Here is a 19,993-nt window from a genome sequence, read left to right on the forward strand (position 1 = left end):
TTTAAGAATATGTCATTCTACTAGAATAAAAAAATATATCATTGCAATGTAGTTAATGGAATATTTAGAAAACCATAAGCAATATTCTAAAAAGCAAACACATCCTTAATTTTTGTGCAGCAGTTGAAACTCCTAGTAATCATAAATAAGAGATTTTTCTTTGCTCTCATTTAGAAATGTGTGGGAAACCACTGCAGTTAAATAAACTTACTAGGTTGAAAGCTGACATTTGTTTTAAGTCTAACCCATTCACATAGGCTCAAAAGGAATAGTTTCTTTCTGTAACTGAAAAAAAAAATTATATGGTCAGGATAAATACTTGGAATAACATGTATTTAAAGTTAGATCAAGGTAAGGAAAAGAGCAGAGAAACACTGCTGTTTAATGCAATGCTAATTTGTAATGTAACAAATTGTATTATTGCTACACACAGGATAAAAAAAGTTTTTAAAAGATGACAATGGAGTTCAATACTCTGTACTAATGAAATTCTATTTGTTAACCAGGAATTCAGGACCATTTTGTTGGTTTGTTTTTAAGATTTGTTCATATTGTGTGTACTTGCACGCACGTGTGGGGCCTACCATGTGTGCATTTGTACCTTTTGTTAAGGTGCCTATGGATGCCAGGGTATAGGATCCCCTGGAGCTGTTGTTACAGGCACCACCTAGTGAACCACCTAGTGTGGGTGCTGGCCAATCCACTGGAACAGCAGGAACTACTGAGCCATCTCTTCAGTCCCTAGGAAGGCTTTTAAAAGAGAATTTCAGATTGAAAAATCTGTACTAGTTCTGCAAGTATCCTTTTTTTAACTTACTCTTTTTCTAATTTATATATTAGTATTAAAAAAAATCTTAGGAAGACTCATTGTGATGTTTTAAGCATTTTTAGTGATGTCGTTCTAGTTTTCTCATACCATATTATGTGTTCCTTTATGATTTGTGTTTTTTTTCTTTTTCTCTAGGAAACTGACTGGACATTCTTTCCACATGGGCTATAGCATGGCAATTTTGAATGGTGTAGTAGCTGCTCTCACTGTGGCATGGTGCCTCATGTAAACCCACAGCAGAGCAATATTGTTGGTGAAAGTCATGATTGTTTGTAATAACAGAAACAAATATTGCCTACTCAGAAGACTGAAATGTGCTTCAGATACAAACCATCATCATTATTGAAGACCTTACAGAGCGTCATTTCAGAAATTAGGCATTGGGACTATCTGAGTACTTTCATCTTAAAAGTATAAGATATTTACCTCATCTTTTTACTTTTGTTTATGTAGTTTTTATCAGTTACAGAAAATATTTTAATGGAAATCAAATTTGGAAACTTGAATACAAGACAATGCCTATCTTTCTATGTATACTCCATTTTTTGCTAACATGTTATTGCTAGTTGAGATAAAAATATTTCATATCTATAGAGTACATTAAGAAAAGAATGCTGAGGTCGAGTGTGGTAACAAAAACCTTTAAGCCCAGCTATAGAAACAGGAGATAGAACCAGGTTCTGCCGGTTAGAGGTCAGCCTATAGCTTGCACAGTGAGACCGTTTCAAGAAAAAGAAGAAAAAATCATGCCTATTCTTTGATATTTTATAGACACTACATAAATCAGAGGTTTTGATAATCAGTATAACGCAAATGGTGCATTTATATTTTTGTGGAGTGTACCTAGGGGTTTTATATATTTTTATAGTAATGAATTTGTTTTTAAAAATGATTGCATTTATACCTATGACTGTAAATTTTATTTCTTAGCTGATATAAAATCTGCCCTTTAGTAAGTATTTTGTCTTTTTTAAAAAGGCGTAAAAACACATTGACTTGAGTTTAAGTAAATTTATTTTTTAACAGAAAGATATTGAAAATTCAGGGAAAACTATTTGTCATTATAATGTTAAGAAATTTGACATTGTTAACCGTTTTTATTTACTACAATTGAAAATATTTATTTTGTTGTATGTTATAGGGTACCAAAACTTGTACTGTTTTGTTTTTAGTAAATGAAAACCTGAAAGTTTTGTATGTAGAAATGTTTAAATTTGTTTACTTTTAATCTTAAGAATGTAGTTGCCAAGTAGAAAAGCTATTTTACTACTCTGTAAATGTATATAATTAAACTGTAATATGTATGTTGTTTTATATATATATATAGTTTTATAACTTTCCTGCTTAAATATTGTAATTGTCATGCCATGGTTTTTGTTATTTTTATAATAATTAAGCCTTAACTGTATTTCTGTATTGCTTGCTATTAAGTGTTTAGAAAATCACCTCAATTTTAGAAAGTTGAATGATTTACACAGCTGTTTTCTTGGCTGTAGAAAAAGTTAGATTAAGAAAACATTTTGTAATCAGCTTATTGTAGCTAAGTGGGAAATGAGTATGTGTAGTGCAATTGCGGTCCCCTGATGAATGCTATGACTAAACAAGACTGCTAAAAGTGTCTAGTTTTTCTATAACCTCATTAGAAATGACTTACAATTTTTAGTGAGAGATGAAGAGGAACATAGAAAGGGTCTTCCGAAATATCAATCCCATGGCCTAAGTATTCCTCCCAGCTGCAGTTGTTAAATGATTCTGTTGTTTACTGGCTCTTTCTCATATATTATTTTGACCTTATTCTTTTCACCACCATCTCCCAACTCTCCAGATCCTTTCCTCCTCCCACCTTCCTACCCATCCAGCTTCCTGTTCTTTCAGTTTCTCAGGGAAAAAAGAAATGTGTGTTTGTTTGAATGATTCTATTTTTTGCTCTCAGCCTTCTTACCTCCTTTCTTGTAATTTTTTCCTCTAAAGGACTCTCTTATTACAAAGATAATTTTAAATTGTAAAATCACTTTATCTTCTCTCTACCTATGTAAAGCACTATCCCCATTATCACCCCAATTTGAGTGGCTTCTTCCAAATTCTTTATATGTAATGCCAAAGATTAAAGTTAGTCAGTTATTCATACACCAGGTAAGCTCATTTATAATGTAGATACATAGGACATATAATACACTATTTCTCTAGCACACTGTGTCTTATGAACTAGCAATCTTCTTTGGAAAATGTCCTTTCATTCTCAGCACCTGAGGTTGTGTTTCAATAAAAACCATGTTTTAGGAAAGTGATCACCTGAGGTTACTCATTTTAGATCAAGCTCTTTCCTGTCCACAGTGATTGCAATAAGAATAGAAGGATGTGATTCAAATCAGCCAGTTTATAGGATGTTTTTCAGTTTGAAACTAAGATACGATGAAACTGGGAGACAGGATGCCAGTTAATGCTGGCAGCCATGTAAACCAAACTTAGTAGAAAAGGTGAGAAGTAGATAAAGGTGAGATGAATACTGCTAATGATATTCCCCAGATCCTTGAAACCTAGTGACACTCTGCTATTTCTGAAACTTGGTTACAATATTTTGGTACATTTGTTTCTGCTAATACATTTGCACCACAAAGCAGTTGGAATCATCCATCTCTATTAGACACCTCAGTCTGTCATGTGTTTGCTTGTAATACCACCTTAGTTATTTGTGAACTATACGTGGGGTATGAGTGTGCCTGTAGCTGATGATTTAGTCTTGAAGACTTCAAAGCTTTACAGTAAAGCTACCTACTGATCTTAGTGCTTCATCGGGAACTTTGTTCTTAAATTGAGTTAGACATTCTTTAAATACTACCACAGTTTTGTACTATCAAAACATTATCTAGTTATATAAGTTTTAAATCTAATTTTTAATATCTTAGTTTTCCATTTTTTTTACCTGCTAAATGGAAAATATAATAGGCCAAAACATTTCAAATGGACAGTACAATAGTGTTTGTAGGACCTTGATAAGACATTTAATATAATTTATAATTTCAAATATATTTGTCAAGACATGGGCTAAAAACTAATGAACTTAAAACTAATGAACCTTTGAATATCGAACTTAACAAATTTCAGAGTAATACTCATGTACACATACAAACCAGAAAGATTGGAAATGAAAGGATGTTATAGATCAGTAGAAAATGGAATTTTACATTTATATAATATCAAATACTAAAGATAGGTTCTCTGAAAAGTAAGAATTCTGGTTAATCATGTTTAAAAAGTTTTCAGTGTATTTTTTATATTTCTGTTAATTTTCTTGACATGTTAATTAGAATCCTGTATTGCACGTAACATGCTATCTGACTTAAGTTTATTTGACGTATGTAGTCAGCCAGGACCCAAGAAAATGTTGAAGGGTGAAGGAAAAAACACACAAGTAGTCAAGCACACTGTGCTCACTAAACCATGGATACAAACCTGATAACCTTAAGTGGAGGCAACATACCGAGCTTACGTCCCTGAAAAAGGAAGGAAAGGACTGTAAAATTTTTTTCAAGGTTTTTTTGTTTTTGTTTTATTCTCAGCTTCTTTAGTCTGTGCCAGATGGTTGAAAGGCCTCAATTCAATGTTTTTATTCTTACTTGGAAGTTGAGAACACTGTGGTCCATCCAAAACATGAGATGACTGCCGCCACAGTGCTTCTCCAGTCAACTTCTGGATGTTCCAAGTAATGGAGATATATAGCGATATGTGTGTATATATGTATATATACATGTATACATACTTTTACTCTGGTTTGCCAGTAGAAGTTTTTATTCAGAATCCATGGTTATGGATCATTTTACCATAGAGAATGTGAACGAGCTTTCTGGTTCTTGTTCTCTACTGAATAAATTCAAACAAGATACATGGGTAAGTGTAGAGTACTACAGAGTAGTAAGAGATGAGAGCAGACGGGACAAAGGGAACAATACAGAGGAAAAACTCTTACAGATTGAGTGGACAATGGAAAGGGAATTGTGCTGACCTAATGTTGAGGTAGGCTTTATATTGTCTGGGGTGCACTTTTTTCTTAAGGATGTTAACTAGTTCACATGATAGTCCTGTTCCATCAACTTTTGCCTGTTTATTTTTGTTGCTGTTCAGCTCATGTTTAGGCTGTCATGTTGGTGAGACTTTACAGGTGTAACTTCTGACATGGTTAGGAGACACAGTCTCACAATAAACTCCCTGCTCTTTTGGTTTTACAATGTTTGTGCCCTTTCCTCCACAATGCTTCATGAGCCTTAGATATGGGAGTTACTTTATAGATATTTCCATTGGGACTGGGCTACACAGCTTTGCATTTTAATAAGTTGTAATTTTCTTTAATGATCTCTGTTACAAAGAGAAGTTTCCTTTATTGAGAATGAGGATTTACATGTATTTATGGTTATAAGCACAATTAGAGCATTGTTGGGGATTATGCTGGTTTAGTGAAGTAGTTAATAGACTACTTGACTACTTGAAGATCCATGACTTCACTATCTCTAGCTAGGTTTCCAGGACCAGGCATGATTTCCTCTTGCGGAGTGGATCTCAAGTCCAACTGGAGAGCTGTTAGTTGCTGTTTACATATATATGCCACTACTGCAGCCTCCGAGTGTCATGCTGGTTTTTGCAGTTATTAAGTATCATGGCTAGGTAAGGCTGTTGGTTGCTTGCTTTCTTTGAAAGCTTACATGGCACCTTCTGGTACCATGAAAGTCTACAGAAAGGAGGCATGCATGTCAGTTCCAGCTTTGGCCTCTGAGCCCTGTGTCCGAGTTGTATTGTGTCTTCAGCAATATAGACTTACTTTTCACCCTTTGGGGGCAAACAAGGTAAATAGCAGTAGTCTTTAATTTTGGGAGAGTCTCTTGGACAACCCTGATCAACCAGTCAAAAAAGGGCTTCTTATGTCTGGTATTGGGTTATTTGTTAGATGATCTTTGGCTCTTGGAGGGAGCACTGTCAGCCCAGATGAGAAATTTTCATTTAAATTATATATGTATATTTATGCACAGGCTTACATATAAGGGTTTTTTGGGGAATGGTAAGTAGTTAATAGTTAAGATTTTGTATGACTTTTTTTCTGTATTTATCATTCTTTCCTCGATCCAATAGAACCCACCTCATTTTCACATTTCCTTGGTCAGATCACTTGTATTTCAAATCTTCAGGAGATGGATTTGTAATGCTTTCTCCATTTTACATAGTATTTCAGATTCTAAGAGTGCTTTTATCCATCCCTCTTTTTCAGTTGTAAAATTATTATTAGTGACAAAGGTAGTAGGGCCCAGTGCTCAGTGTGAGGGAGGGAATCCATCTTTGTTGTTTTTATATCCTGTTAATTTCTAGCTAGCTATCTACCAGCATTTTGTAATTGAGTGAAAATGAAAACAACGTACCCATGTCTGTAGGCACAGTGAAAGCAGTTCTAAAAGTCAAGTTTATAGTACTGTCTACTTCAGAAGCTGGAGAGACCCCCATTATTAACTTAATACAACTGAAAGTTCTAGAACAACAACAACAAAATACCCCCAAAGAGTAGACGGCAAGAAATAAATTTAGGGCTTAAATTGATGAAATAGAAGCAAAAAAACAAAAATAGTACAAAGTATCAACAAAGGGAAGAATTGTTTGGTTGTTTTTGTTTTTTTTTTTTTTTTTTTTTTTTTTTTGACAATCCTTAGCCAGATTAACCAAAAGTGACAAGATCAAATTAATAAAATTAGGAAAGGGGGAACATCACCAGGATATACTTTAAAAATCTGTAATTGTGGCTGGAGGGATGGCTCACCTATTAAGAGAACTTTTCTTTGTGCATATGTGTGAAGAATGTTTTTATTTTAGCCTAACTTTCCCACCCCATCCCCCATATCTGGTCTTTCTAAATTTTATTAAATTAATTTCTTTACAGCCTGATTCCAGCCCCCTCCCTCCTCTCATCCCAGTCCTGCTCCCACACCCCTTTCCCCCATACCTCCCCTCTATTTTTTCTCAGAGAACAGGAGGCCCCAAGAGGGGTATCAACCCACCCAGACACCTCAGGTCACAGCAGGACTAAGTACATTCTCTCCCACTGGGGCCTGACAAGGCATCCCAGGTAGGGAGAAGGGTTCCAGTGTCAGGCAAGAGAGTCAGAGATAGCCCCTACTCCCATTGTTAGGGGACCTACATGTCAACCGTGCTGCTCATCTACATATATGTAGCATATATGTAGGGGGCCTAGGTCCAATCCATGCATATGTGTAGGGGGTCTAGGTCCGGTGATTCAGTGTATGTGAGCCCCCATAGGCCCATGTTACTTGACCCCTCTGACTTACTGTTCTTCCACTGTTCCACTGAACACCCAAGCTCTACCTGTTGTTTGGCTGTGGGTCTCTGTATCTGCTCTACCAGCTGCTGGATGAAGGATCTCAGAAGACAATTGTGCTAGGTTCCTGTGTGCAATCATAGCAAGAATTTCATTAATACTAGCAGGGGTTGGGTCTCAAGGTGGAGCAGTCATTGGTTTGCCATTTCCTCAATCTCTGCTCCATGTTTATCCCAACATTTCTTGAAGGCAAGACAAAATTTAGGTCCAAGATTTTATGGGTGGTGTCCTCCCTCCTTCAATAGGAAGCCCCACCTGGCTACAGGAGGTGGCTACTTCAAGCTCCTCCTTAACCCCTGATGCTAGGAATCTCAGCTAGGGTAACTCCTGTAGACTTCCAAGGAGAACTTGTTCTTACAGAAGACCTAGATTTAGTTCATAACACCTTTGGCAGTTCATAATCATAAATAACTCCAAATGAATGATATAGACATACATGTAAGCAAAACACACATGGAATATAAAATAAACGTATTTTTTTTCTTAAAAATCTATACTCCATAAAGTTGGAAAATCCAAAAGATATGGCTGAGTTTCTTGATATATATGACCTACAAAGTTAAATCAAGACCAAATAGTCAATTTAAACAGGCCCATAATTCTAAGTGAAATAAAAGCAATAATTAACACAAACACAAAAAGCCCAGGGCAAGACTGATTTAGTGTAGAATCCTATCACACTATAGCAGAATAATTTATGCCAACATTGTTCAAATTATAACAAAATAGTAACTGAAGAAACATTTCCTAATCTTACTGAAGCCACTATTAATTGCAAAACTACACAATGACCCAACAATGACACACACACAAAAAAAAGAAATATGACCAATGTCCCTTAAGGTCATTGTAAAGAAAATCCCAATCATTTAATTTTACCAATAAAGACTCAGGAGCCAGATACTGGAGTGAAAACTAGCTCAAAGATGCAGAAAAAGCACCCAGCTGATAATCCTATTCTGCCAGTGTCCCAGAAGGAAAAACCAAAAGCCCTTACTTCTTGATGCCATCTTAAGTACGTTTATCTGAATGTCCTTCCTTACTTTTTAAAATCCCTAAATCCGTATCATCCTGTTTTGTTGTTGTTCTGCCTCTTGACCTAGGATTGACTTTCTTTAGCTCTTGGATTAAAGGTGTGTGCTAGGGCTGAGCCACTCCACAACTAGAAATAGGTTTTTACAGTTCACAATTTGGGGTTCACAATAGGATTAAATATTCTGCAACATTTCCCCCTTTTTGTATAAATATGACACTATTTCTCTAACATCAATAAACTGTATACTGTCAGGTAAAAATTACGTTCACAATGTCAAGTCCATATGTATTTAGCAACTTTGAAGAAAGTACTCTATCTTGGTGTGTTCAAAGTTCTGTATCTAACTCAATTTCTATCATGACTTGCATTACCAACATCTTTTTGGATCTAAAATGTCTTCTTAAATCCTAAACAACTAAGTCTTAGTCTTCAGCTCCAGAGGCCTGAGAAGGATAAATATCTGAATAAACAGGAAGTGCAGAGCAAGCAGCTTCCAAAACTATAAGAATGACAGACTGCTGGCCACCTAGAAAGTGAACCAAGATTTCTCTATAACATTGAAGCATCATCTTTAGCCTATTGGCCCAGAATGACAGATTTTTTCTGTGAAGCAGGTGTTATGAAAGACTTGCCTGCTTTGTCCTTGCAAAGCTCTGCAGTGGACTTTTCTACATCCAGTTTGTGCAATATTCTGTCTACAATTGAAGCAAGGGCATTTTCTTGCACAGTGGCTAGCTTGTCACATATGAAGCAAACCCTTTATGGAGGTTCTTTGAAGTGAAGTATGGGTGCTGCCAGGAGCTAACACGTCTATTGTCCAAAAAGTCTTAATAAAGATATCTTTAAATTCCATATTCTATAGAGCTCTGAGGTTTTTGAAGACCATATATCTATAGTATACCTGAATTGCTTGTTTTTAGCTATATACTATCTGATTAACCTAGAAAACACCTGTGATTAACTAAACTAGTACCTAACAAAACTACAAGTTTGATTGACTATTGGTTTGCATTTCTTAATTATCCTAAACAGCATGTAATCATAGCTTTCAAAAGAACTAAGACTTTACATTGCATTTTAAAGAATTACATAGGTATAATACCTTAAAAAAGTTGACTATATAGTATGTTGTAACCAAAATATAACAAATGTGTATCAGCATACCAATATAACCAAATATAACCTTAACTTTGTATTAATATACAAAGACCTATAAGAGTAGATTAATATACCCCTTCTTTCTATTCCTATGTTATTTTTATATTCCCCTTTTTTCTTTTCATCCCTTTTTCCCCTACAGAGGAAAGAAGAATAAAGAAAAGAAAGAGAAATCCCTGATATAGAAAACCTATATCTTGTTTTTTCCCTAACCAAGAGCATTAACAACTTCTAACCAACCCCCTAAAAAGACAAACATCCATCACCCATCAAATGATCAAAAAACATCCACTCTATCTTTTTGGAATGGGTCATTATTCTCTTAAAAATGGATTTCTACTGCTTTGGGATGTAGTTTCTTTTGGGGGGCCCAAGAAATTGGGAAAATGGTCAAGTTTTAAGAAATCTAGCTGTAATATTTGCTCTGTCCGGTCTACGTGCTGCAAAAATACAGGCTTAAATGTCCTGACTGGAACAGTCAGTGAGGCTGGACCTTCTTAGGTAGCCCTTTGGAAGTGTTCTGGATGCAGATTTTGAGGAAACAGCTTTTGAGGCAGTTTGTGAGTCTGGATCACCTCTAACATTTGCTTTGTCTTCTTTGGTTAATATTTGTTTTGTCTTCTTTTGGTGTCTGGTTCTTTTTCTTCAGATGTTTCACTTATCCAGTTGTCTCTGGATTTCCTAGTTAGATGCTTTTATTTTCTTGGAAAGATAACAAAACTGTTCCAACCCTGACTCTGGGGGGTTTCCTTTTGTGGTGAGCTAACTTTCTTACAGTAAAATGTTTTTGTTTGTTGGTTTGTTTGTTTTTGTTTTAGCAATAAAATTTTATTGCTCAATTAATTTTTTTAAAAAAGCTCTTTTGAAAACTTGAAACTAAATATACCTTTAAGTGTATTTGATTTTAGATCATAAAGGACATTCACTTTTAATTTTAGCCTGCCTTTTGTAAGCAGCTTTTAAATTTAAATCATTGTAATTCGTATGTGCCTGCCTATTTCTCCCAAGTGCTTAAGTGATTAAAGGTGTTCATTTTAACTCTAGAATTTAATAAACAAGTAACTTATATAGATCTGCCTGTCTCTGCTAGGATTAAAGGCCTGGGCTACCACCACCCTGCTCAAATATTTTATCTTAGGTCCAAATTACTCCAACTCTTAAAGATTTAGAAAACAACTTGGAACTGTAGAAATCCTTTGAATTTACTTAAAACTTTTAAAAATTTTCAACTGTGTTTTTTAATACCAGACAACAAAAATACCCTTTTTATTTAAGAAGAAAACACAAAAGCTTATGTCCAAGATGGTGTGGGCCATGAGGCAATCTATAGTCTAACATTCTAACATGGAATTAAGACATGTGACTTAAGAAAACCCATTTTTTATTTCATGCCAGTAAGTGCCTTTGGTAATTTATCATTTTAAAATATTCTTTGTATTTTTATGTTTTTATGTCTGATTAATTATTTTATAGGTAGGACAGTTGGTACCTTTGAAAGACCAATAGGTGCCATGTCCTGTTTATGGACAACCTGGATAGTTTGACTGTTCTCAATAATACCTTTTAATATTTTTCTGAGAAGCATCCTGATTTTATGGTTTGTTTTTGGGAATGAAAGAATATTAATCTGTGTTTTCCATTGTTGGAACAAATCACATCCCCATAAATTTATGGCTGTATTTATCAACATATGTCTCAAATATTCTTCTTTGTTCTGGTTTTATACATTTGACCCTATCTATTGAAGCTGTTTTGTACTTGATTATATCCAGAGCAATCTTGTTTTTAACAGCAGGCTTTAAGTCTTTTTTCTTTTTTAAAAAATTTTTAATTAATTAAATGTTTTATATTTATTATAGTTTATTTGTTTTGTATCTCAGCTGTAGCCCCCTCCCTCATGCCCTCCCTGTCCCATCCTCTCTCTCATCTCCTCCTATGTCTGCTGATTAGGGGAGATCCTCCTCCCCTTCCATCTGACCCTAGCTTATCAGGTCTCATCAAGACTGGCTGCATTGTCCTCCTCTATGGCCTGGTAAGGTTACTCCCCCCTCAGGGGGAGGTGATTAAAGAGCCAGCCACTGAGTTCATGTCAGAGACAATCCCTGTTCCCTTTAGTAGGCAACCCACTTGGACACTGAGCTGCCATGGGCTACATCTGTGCAGGGGTTCTAGGTTATCTCGATGCATGGTCCTTCGCTGGAATATCAGTCTCAGAAAAGACCCCTAGATCCAGATATTTTGGTTCTGTTGCACTCTTTGTGGAGCCCCTGTACCCTCCAAGTCTTTCTATCTCCCCCTTCTTTCATAAGATTCCCTGTACTGTACCCAAAGTTTGGCTATGAGTCTCAGCATCTGCTTTCATACAATGCTGGGTAGAGTCTTTCAGAGGCCCTCTGTGGTAGGCTTCAGTCTTGTTCCCTTTTTTTCCCTCTTCCAATGTCCATCCCATTTGCCTTTCTGAGTGAGGATTGACATCTTACCCAAGGAGGCTTTAAGTCTTTTAATTACTCTGTGGATGAGTTTTTCTTATGTGGAAAAGAAATAATTGAATTTGATATTGGGGTCTGTGGGAGGCCACCTTGACCATTTTCTGATAGCAAAGGGTTACTTTGCCTGTCCCTTTTTGATCTTAATTCATTAGTCCAATGCTGCCCTTTGCCACACCTTCTGCATACCCCAAAAGGCTGGGACCTTCTTTTTGCATTATATCTAGAAAACAAAACCAAAAGCAAAACATTGTTCCTAGGAATGCCCTGCCTATAATTCCTTTTCAAATGACCTTGCTTACCATAATTAAAACATCTGCCATTTGATTTTTCCTAAAACTTTTAGAAATTACTTCTCTTATCAGATTAGCATTGTAAATGTGAGACCCAATATCATCTATATCTCTAGTATTCCTCTATTGGTGCTGATCTTGTCTTTAAAGGTGTTATGGGTTCAGGAATAGCTGTGTTCTCACAACTCAGACACTAGACTTAGATTGATGGAAATTTGTTGAACAGAAACTGACCAGTTTGGGCCATAATGATGTGGACTCAGGAGCCAAACTATGATGCTGGTTTGTTTCTAAAGCAGATTATATATATATATATATATATATATATATATATATATATATATATATATATCAGGTAACCAGGTGTAGAAATTAAGTGGAGGGGGATAGCATTACATCATTTTGACTAACTAAACATAATTGATTTTGTTCCAAGTGTATAGTGTTGTATCTAGGTAACTAGACAAAGCTCTTTAAACTGGTTGGCTGGGATTTAGGGTAGCAAAGCTCTTGAGGCTTTCCAGCTTCCTGGTAGTAAGGAACATCATCTATTAACATCTATTGTCTTATTTGAAGTAGCAAGTATTGAACTATTGAATTGTATTCTGGTCTCATGCATGTAGGCCTGCGAACTTGAACTTAATTTCATCTTGTGATCAAAATGGAGACTTGGAGGCAAAATGGCTTTTGATATGCTAAGGGAAGAGCAGGTGTTAACAGAGGAGCTACAGTTATGCTAAGAACTAAAGTAGGTCTCAACAGAGGGACTGTAGAGTTTGAGCAGGTTATAACATCTAATCACTCCTTTGCATTCTGATTTAGTATTTTTAAAAGCCAAAAATTCAATCAGTATTTTTCTGACTTCTGAATCAGATATTCTATTTACAGGTGAAGTCAATCTTTGCAAAAAAAAAAAAAAAAAAAAAATTATTGAAGCCTTTTTTTGGGGGTAGGAGGGGGAGCTTGTATAATTTAAGTAAATGACTTGGACCTCTTTCTTGATTCTTCAGTCTTACCCCAAACATTTAAAGCTGCTAAGACACATAGAACCAAGGTGTGATCATCAAATGTGTAAATTATCATATTTCCCACCTAGCAACTGATCCTGGGAAATATCAATATCACGCCTGATTTTATTGTTCTATGGCCCTAGCTTCATCTTTCCACCATGTTCACAACTGGAACTGAGAACCAGCTTTCAATATTGCTGTTGACAAATCTTTCTACTCTGGGGAATAATCCTGTTCTGAGTTGCCTATGAACTTATTATCTGCCTCACATAAGGTAAATGCTAAATATAAGAGATGACTGGTTTCTTAAATCTCAAATCTAATATGTCTGTAGGATTCCATTTAACTTTTCCATAACCTTGGAGGTACTTATTGTCTACTGGTATGTCCTGTATAGTAACTGGATAAACTAAGGTTGGTTTTTTAACAACCTTAGGCTGCCCTAACGCTTGTCTAAATTCCTTCATCTGTGTCTTGATTTGTTTTTAAAATTCTCCTAGGTCTTTCTAAGGATTGTCTAAATTACACTGCCTGTGTTTGATAATTTTTCTGTTTTATTCATAAGTCTCTCTAATTTTTCTTCTAAGGCTTGTATCTTATCAATCCACTTTTTATATATATTTTCTTTTTTATGTATCTCTAAAGCTTTTTTTCCCTTTGAGCTGGTATAGAAAGCCACTATGCATTGAGCCCATTTCAATTAAGTTACTTGGCTTTTCATTTTCTGCTTCTATTTTCAAGCTATCTAGAGTAGCACTAAACAGGGCCCTAAAGCCTTCTATTATGGTACTTCCCATCCTTACCACTTTCTCTTGAGGGCTTTCTAGATGACTTACCAAATCTGATGGTTTCATAGTTTGTCCACAACTGGAGTGATATCTTTGTTCCTGGGGTCTTACCCCATATTGGGTGCCAAAATATTGTTTAAAGAAAGAAAATCCCAATCATTTGTTTTTATCAATAAAGACTCAGGAGCTGGGGTGAAGATATTAGCTCAGAGAGGTGGAGAAAACACCCAGCTGATTTTTCTATACAGCTGACATTCCAGAAGGACAAAGCCTTTTTATTTAGTTCATGTTCCAAAAGGAAAAAGCCAAAAACCAAAAGCCCTTTCTTCTTCTCCATACTGTCTTAAATACCCTTCTCTCAATGCTCCTTCTTTCTGTTTAATCCCTGTCTTATGGTTTCCTGTTCTCACCCTTGACATTAAAGGTAAGTGTAAGGGCTGAGCCATACCATAACCATCTGTTTACAATAAACAAAGTTTTTGGATTAAAGGTGTGTGCTAGGGCCAACTACTCCACAGCTAGAAACTTTTTTTACAGTTCACAATCTTGGGGTTCACAATGGAATCAAATATCCTACAACAGAACATAGAAATGAAATTTCTCTCTGATCATAGACCCCTCCCTCCTATCCTCCTGGTCACACCCTCTCACCCTCCTCTCTTCATGCCCCGTCCCTTCTCAGAAAAGGGGAGCACCCTCCAACCCATCCCAGCACATCAAGTCACATCAGGACTGAACTTACCTTCATCTGCTGAAATTTCCCAATAATGAACTTACACAACAAATCTAAGAACACATAAAAAAAAGAGTATTATGATTGTTGTATTCACCATAGCAAAAGCTAACACTTGGAGTTCCTGGAAGAGAAGAGCAGTGATCCACGCAGAGAGATTCATAAGGACATTCTGGGGTTTATAAAGAAAGCAACTTTATTTTACAGTATGGTGTATTTAAAGAAAGAGTAGTATTACTAGTGTGTGAGGTTTAGAGGTTATAAGAGCTCAGAGCTACCTCCTGAATATACTCCCCCAAACAAGCATAGAGGTATTTTCCTTTGGAATAGATTGGCCTGTAGTATCCACAGGAATGTCTGAACACCAAATGGAGGATTGAGTTTAGGTTCAACCTTGATGAAAGCTTTATAGGCTGTCTGTTTGCAACATAATCAGGTTGGCTTCATTCCACAGTTGCAGGGATGGTTCAACATATATAAATCAATAAATATAATCCACTACATAAGCAGCCCAGAATACAAAAAAAAAAACACATGTTGATTTTTTAAATATTTTTAATGTATTACAGTGTATTCCCTTTGTACCCCAGCTGTAGCCCCCCATGCTCGTCCCCTCCCAATGCTGCCCGCCCATCTTCCCTCCCTCCCTCAGCTCCTCTCCTACCCCTTCCCCAGGCCACTGATAGGGAAAGACCTCCTCCCCTTCCATCTGACCCTAGCCTATCAGGTCTTATCGGACTGTCTTTCATAGTCTTCCTCTGTGGCCTGGTAAGGCTGCTCCCACTCAGGGGGAGGTGATTAAAGAGCCAGCCACTGAGTTCATGTCAGAGACAGCCCTAGTTCTGCTTACTAGGCAACCCACTTGGGCACTGAGTTGCCATGGGCTACATCTGTGCAGGGGTTCTAGGTTATCTCCATGCATGCTCCTTGGTTGGAGTATCAGCCTCAGAAAAGACCCCTGGACCCAAATATTTTGGCTTTGTTGTTCTCCTTGTGATGCTCCAGATCTTTCCAGGTATTTCTATCTCCCCCTTCTTTCATAAGATTCCCTGCACTCTGCTCAAAGTTTGGCTATGAGTTTCAGCATCTGCTTTGATACAATGCTGGGGAGAGTCTTTCAGAGGCCTCCTGTAGTAAGCTCCTGTCTTGTTCCTTGTTTTTACCTTCTTCTGATGTCTATCCCATTTGCCTTTCTGAATGAGGATTGAGAATATTACCCAGGTTCATCCTCCTTGCTTAGCTTCTTTAGGTGTACAGATTTTAGTATGTTTATCCTATATTATCTGTCTAATATCCACTTATAAGTGAGTATATACCGTGTATGTCTTTCTGCTTCCGGGATACCTCACTCAGGATGATCTTTACTATATCCCACCATTTGCCTGCAAATTTCATGATTTTCTTGTTTTTAATTGCTGCGTACATTGTATAAATGTACAAAAATTTCTGTATCCATTTCTCAGTTGAGGGACATCAGGGTTGTTTCCAGTTTCTGGCTATTACAAATAAAGTTTTTATGAACATAGTGGAGCAAATGTCCTTGTTGTATACTTGAACAGCTTTTGTGTTCTTAAACACAGAAAATGTATTCAACAGTTACAACATCCTTTCATAATAAAAGCTCTGGAGAAGCTAGAGATAAAAGGAACACTTGTCAACATAATAAAGATTATTTACAGGGCAGGAGACATGGCTCAGAGATTAAGAGCACTGTCTGCTTTTCCAGACATCCTGAGTTCAATTCCCAGCAACCACATGTGGCTCACAACCATCTGTAGTAAGATCTGCTTCACCCTTCTTTTGTGCAGGTGTATCTACATAATAAATAAATCAATGCTTTAAAAAAATAATTGAAAAGAAAAGATTTATAGCAAGCCCACAGCCAACATCAATGTAAACACAAACTCAACTCAATCCCCATCAAAATTTCAACAGTTATTTATGAAATATCAAAAAAGCAGTCTTCGACTTCATACAGAAACAAAAAACCAAAACACCTTTAATAGTCATGAATAATAAGAAAACTGCTGAAGGTTTCAATATCACAGATTTTAAGTTCTGCTACAGAACTATAGTAAGAAAAAGATAGTACTGGCATAGCTAGAACCATTAGAAATACTGGACATCAAGGAAATGAATACAAGTAGGAAAGGAAGATGTCAAGCTATGCTTGCAGATAATATGATTTTATACATAAATACTCTAAAAAAGTCCAACAGGGAACTTTTTAAATTTTTTAAATTATTATTATTTATTACAATTTATTCACTTTGTTACCAGGGAACTTCTATAGCTCATACTTTCAGCAAAGAATAATATAAAATTAATTAATAAAAAAATTAGTAGCCTTCATATATACCAATAACATACGGAGAAACCAACCAGGGAAACTATCTTCACAATAGCCTCAAATGAAATAATATAAATTATCTTGGGATAACCCTAACCAAGCAAGTAAAAGACCTGTATAAAGTAAATTTTAAGACATTGAAGAAGACACCAGAAGATCTTCTGGGTTCATGGATCAACAGGATTGATATTGTGAAAATGGCCATCCTACCAAAAGAAATCTACAGATTCAATGTAGTCCCCATCAAAATTTCAACACAATATTCACTGTATATATATTAAAATTTTTAACTTCATATGGAAACAAACATAAAACTAGGATACATAGAATAATGATGAATAATAAGAAAACTTCTAGAAGTGTCACTATCAGATTTTAAGCTGTACTACCAAGCTGTAGTAGGAAAAATAATATTGGCATAAAAAGAGACCCATTGGGAATTAAAGATTTAGATGTAAGTCCACACACCTACGAACATGATGTTTGACAGAGAAGCAAAATAGAAAAACAACCACACACCAGAGAAAAGATAGCATTTAAAAAAAAATGGTGATGACCAAACTGTATGGCTATATGTTGAAGAATAAAAATCAATGTGTACCTATAACCCTGCACCTCAAATGGATTAAGGACCTCAACATAGGACCAGATACCCTGAGTTTAATAGAAGATAAAGTTGTGACTAGTCTTGAAGACTTTGGCACAGGAAGTGACTTTCTGAACAGGACACTGACAGCACAGGCAACAATTGAAATGGGACCCCATGGAGGTGAAAATCTTCTGTATGCCAAAGGATGCCATCTTTGAAGCAAAGGACCAATCTACAGAATGGGAAACAATCTTAACTAATTTTACATCTTATAGAGGGCTAGTATCTAAACTATATTAAGAACTGAGAAAAAAAATCAAGAAAACAACCCAGCTGAAAATGGGAATACAGAACTAAGCAGAGCAGTTTTAAAAGATGAAACACAAATGGCTGAAAGACAAATGTTCAACATCTTTAGCCACCAGGGAAATGCAAATCAAATTACTTTCATATTTCATCTTACCTCAGAATTGCCAAGACCAGTAAGACTTGGGCTGGCATGAATGTAAGGTAGGGTAATACTCATCTATTACTGGTGGGAGTTCAAATTGTGCAGCCACTATGGAAATCATTGTGGTAGTTCCTCAGGAAGCTGGAATCTACCTCAAGATCCAACTCTACAACTCTTGGCCATATACTGAAAGGACTTGACATTCTATTAGATATTTGCTCACCCAAGTTCATTGCTCCTCTATTCATTTTCCCAGAAATTAGAAACAGCTTAGACATGCATCAGCTGTTGAAAAGATAGTGAAATTGTGATAAATTTATACAATGGAATATTAAGCTATTAAGAAAAATAAAATTACGAAGCATACAGATATATGGATGGAGGTAGAAAAATATCACCCTGAGTGAGATAACCCAGACCCCAGAAGATAAATATTGTGACTTACAGGCCATGGTCTAGCTATCTAACAATGTTACCTATGAAAGGAAATGTCGAGAATCCAGTCGTTGTTCAGTCCACAATCTAGTCATCAGAATGCACTGGAATCCCAAGGAAGTAGACTCCAATGCCAGTGAAGGTATGGACTTGCTAGTAAGAGTAAGAGCAAGCAGGCAAAGAGAGCTTCCTTCATCCATTTCTTTATATGGGCTGCCAGCAGGAGTGGTCCAAATTAAAGGTGGATTTTCCATCTCAAAAGATCTGGATTAAAGACTTATCTTCCCACCTCAAATACCTGGATTATAAGTGGGTCTTCTTAACAAAAATTAATTAGGAAAAATCCCTCACAGGTGTGCCCAATCATTTGGGTTTTAGTTAATTCCATATGTACTCAAGTTGACAACCAAGAATAGCCATCACAAGTCCACCCGCAGCCAATTTCACACACACTCATATCTCCTTATGCCATGATTCTCAAATAAAAACAATTAGGTCATAATTACACCTAAACATGGTATAACTATACCACATACAATCACAAATGCATTATATATTTAACCAGGTCATATGCAAGCTAACAGAATGGATGCAAAAACAAGATCTATCATTCTGCTGCACATAAAAAACATATCTCAATAACAAAGATAGACGTTACCTCAGAGGAAAGAGCTATAAAAAGATTTTCCAAGCAAATGGACCAAAAAAACAAGGTGGTGTAGCCAGTCTAATATCTAACAAAATATGCTTTCAAACAAATTAAGCAAAAGAGATGGGAAAGGACACTTCATACTCATAGAAGAAAATAATTCACCAAAATGACATCTCAGATCTGAATGTCTGTGCCCCAAATGCACATAACTGTAAAACATAACTAAATCACACATCAAACCCCACACATCAATAATGGGAAGCTTGAACATCTCACTTTCACCAATAGGCAGGTCATGCAAGCCAAAAGTAAAGGAATAATGGAACTAACACAATATGACTCAAAAGGACTTAACAGATATCTACATTAGGCTGAGCTTGAGGAATCCTGTGGAAGAGGAACTCACAGAACCAACTATCCTAGGCCTTAGGGGCCCGAAGAGACTGAGAGCAACCAGAGAGCACACATGGGACTGACCTAGGCCCTCTGCACATATGAGACAATTCTGCAGCTTGGTCTTCATGTGGCACTCCCAACAGCAGAAACAGAGACTGTCTCTGACTCTGTCACCTGCCTTTGGGTCTCCCCTTACTGTGCTGCCTCATCTTGCAAAGTCAAATGTTGAAGCATGAAGATCAGCACAGCATGTTGATCCAAAAAGCGGTGTCTCAACTCTTCCTGGATTCTATATATCTCCTCTCCTCAAGGTCCACCCACGGATGTTCTCAGTTGGCCTCGCATGAGAAAGCAGAACATCATGTGCCCTCTCACAAGCCAACCTGGGCAAAATATCACGTGCCCTGCCTCAAA

General features: G+C 36.4%; 1 protein-coding gene across 1 annotated transcript in view; it reads left to right on the forward strand.

Annotated features, from left to right (window-relative positions):
* Arl6ip6 (ADP ribosylation factor like GTPase 6 interacting protein 6) overlaps nucleotides 1–8,614 on the forward strand; it is a 31,843-nt gene extending 23,229 nt beyond the window's left edge. The window contains exon 4 of the mRNA XM_021662898.2: nucleotides 965–8,614. Within this exon, the coding sequence (XP_021518573.1) occupies nucleotides 965–1,058 (94 nt within the window). The 3' untranslated portion in view covers nucleotides 1,059–8,614. The remainder of the gene's footprint in view (nucleotides 1–964) is intronic.
* Nucleotides 8,615–19,993: the final 11,379 nt, after the last annotated feature.

This window comes from Meriones unguiculatus, chromosome 8 (assembly GCF_030254825.1).
Source record: "Meriones unguiculatus strain TT.TT164.6M chromosome 8, Bangor_MerUng_6.1, whole genome shotgun sequence".
Lineage (NCBI taxonomy): Eukaryota > Metazoa > Chordata > Mammalia > Rodentia > Muridae > Meriones > Meriones unguiculatus.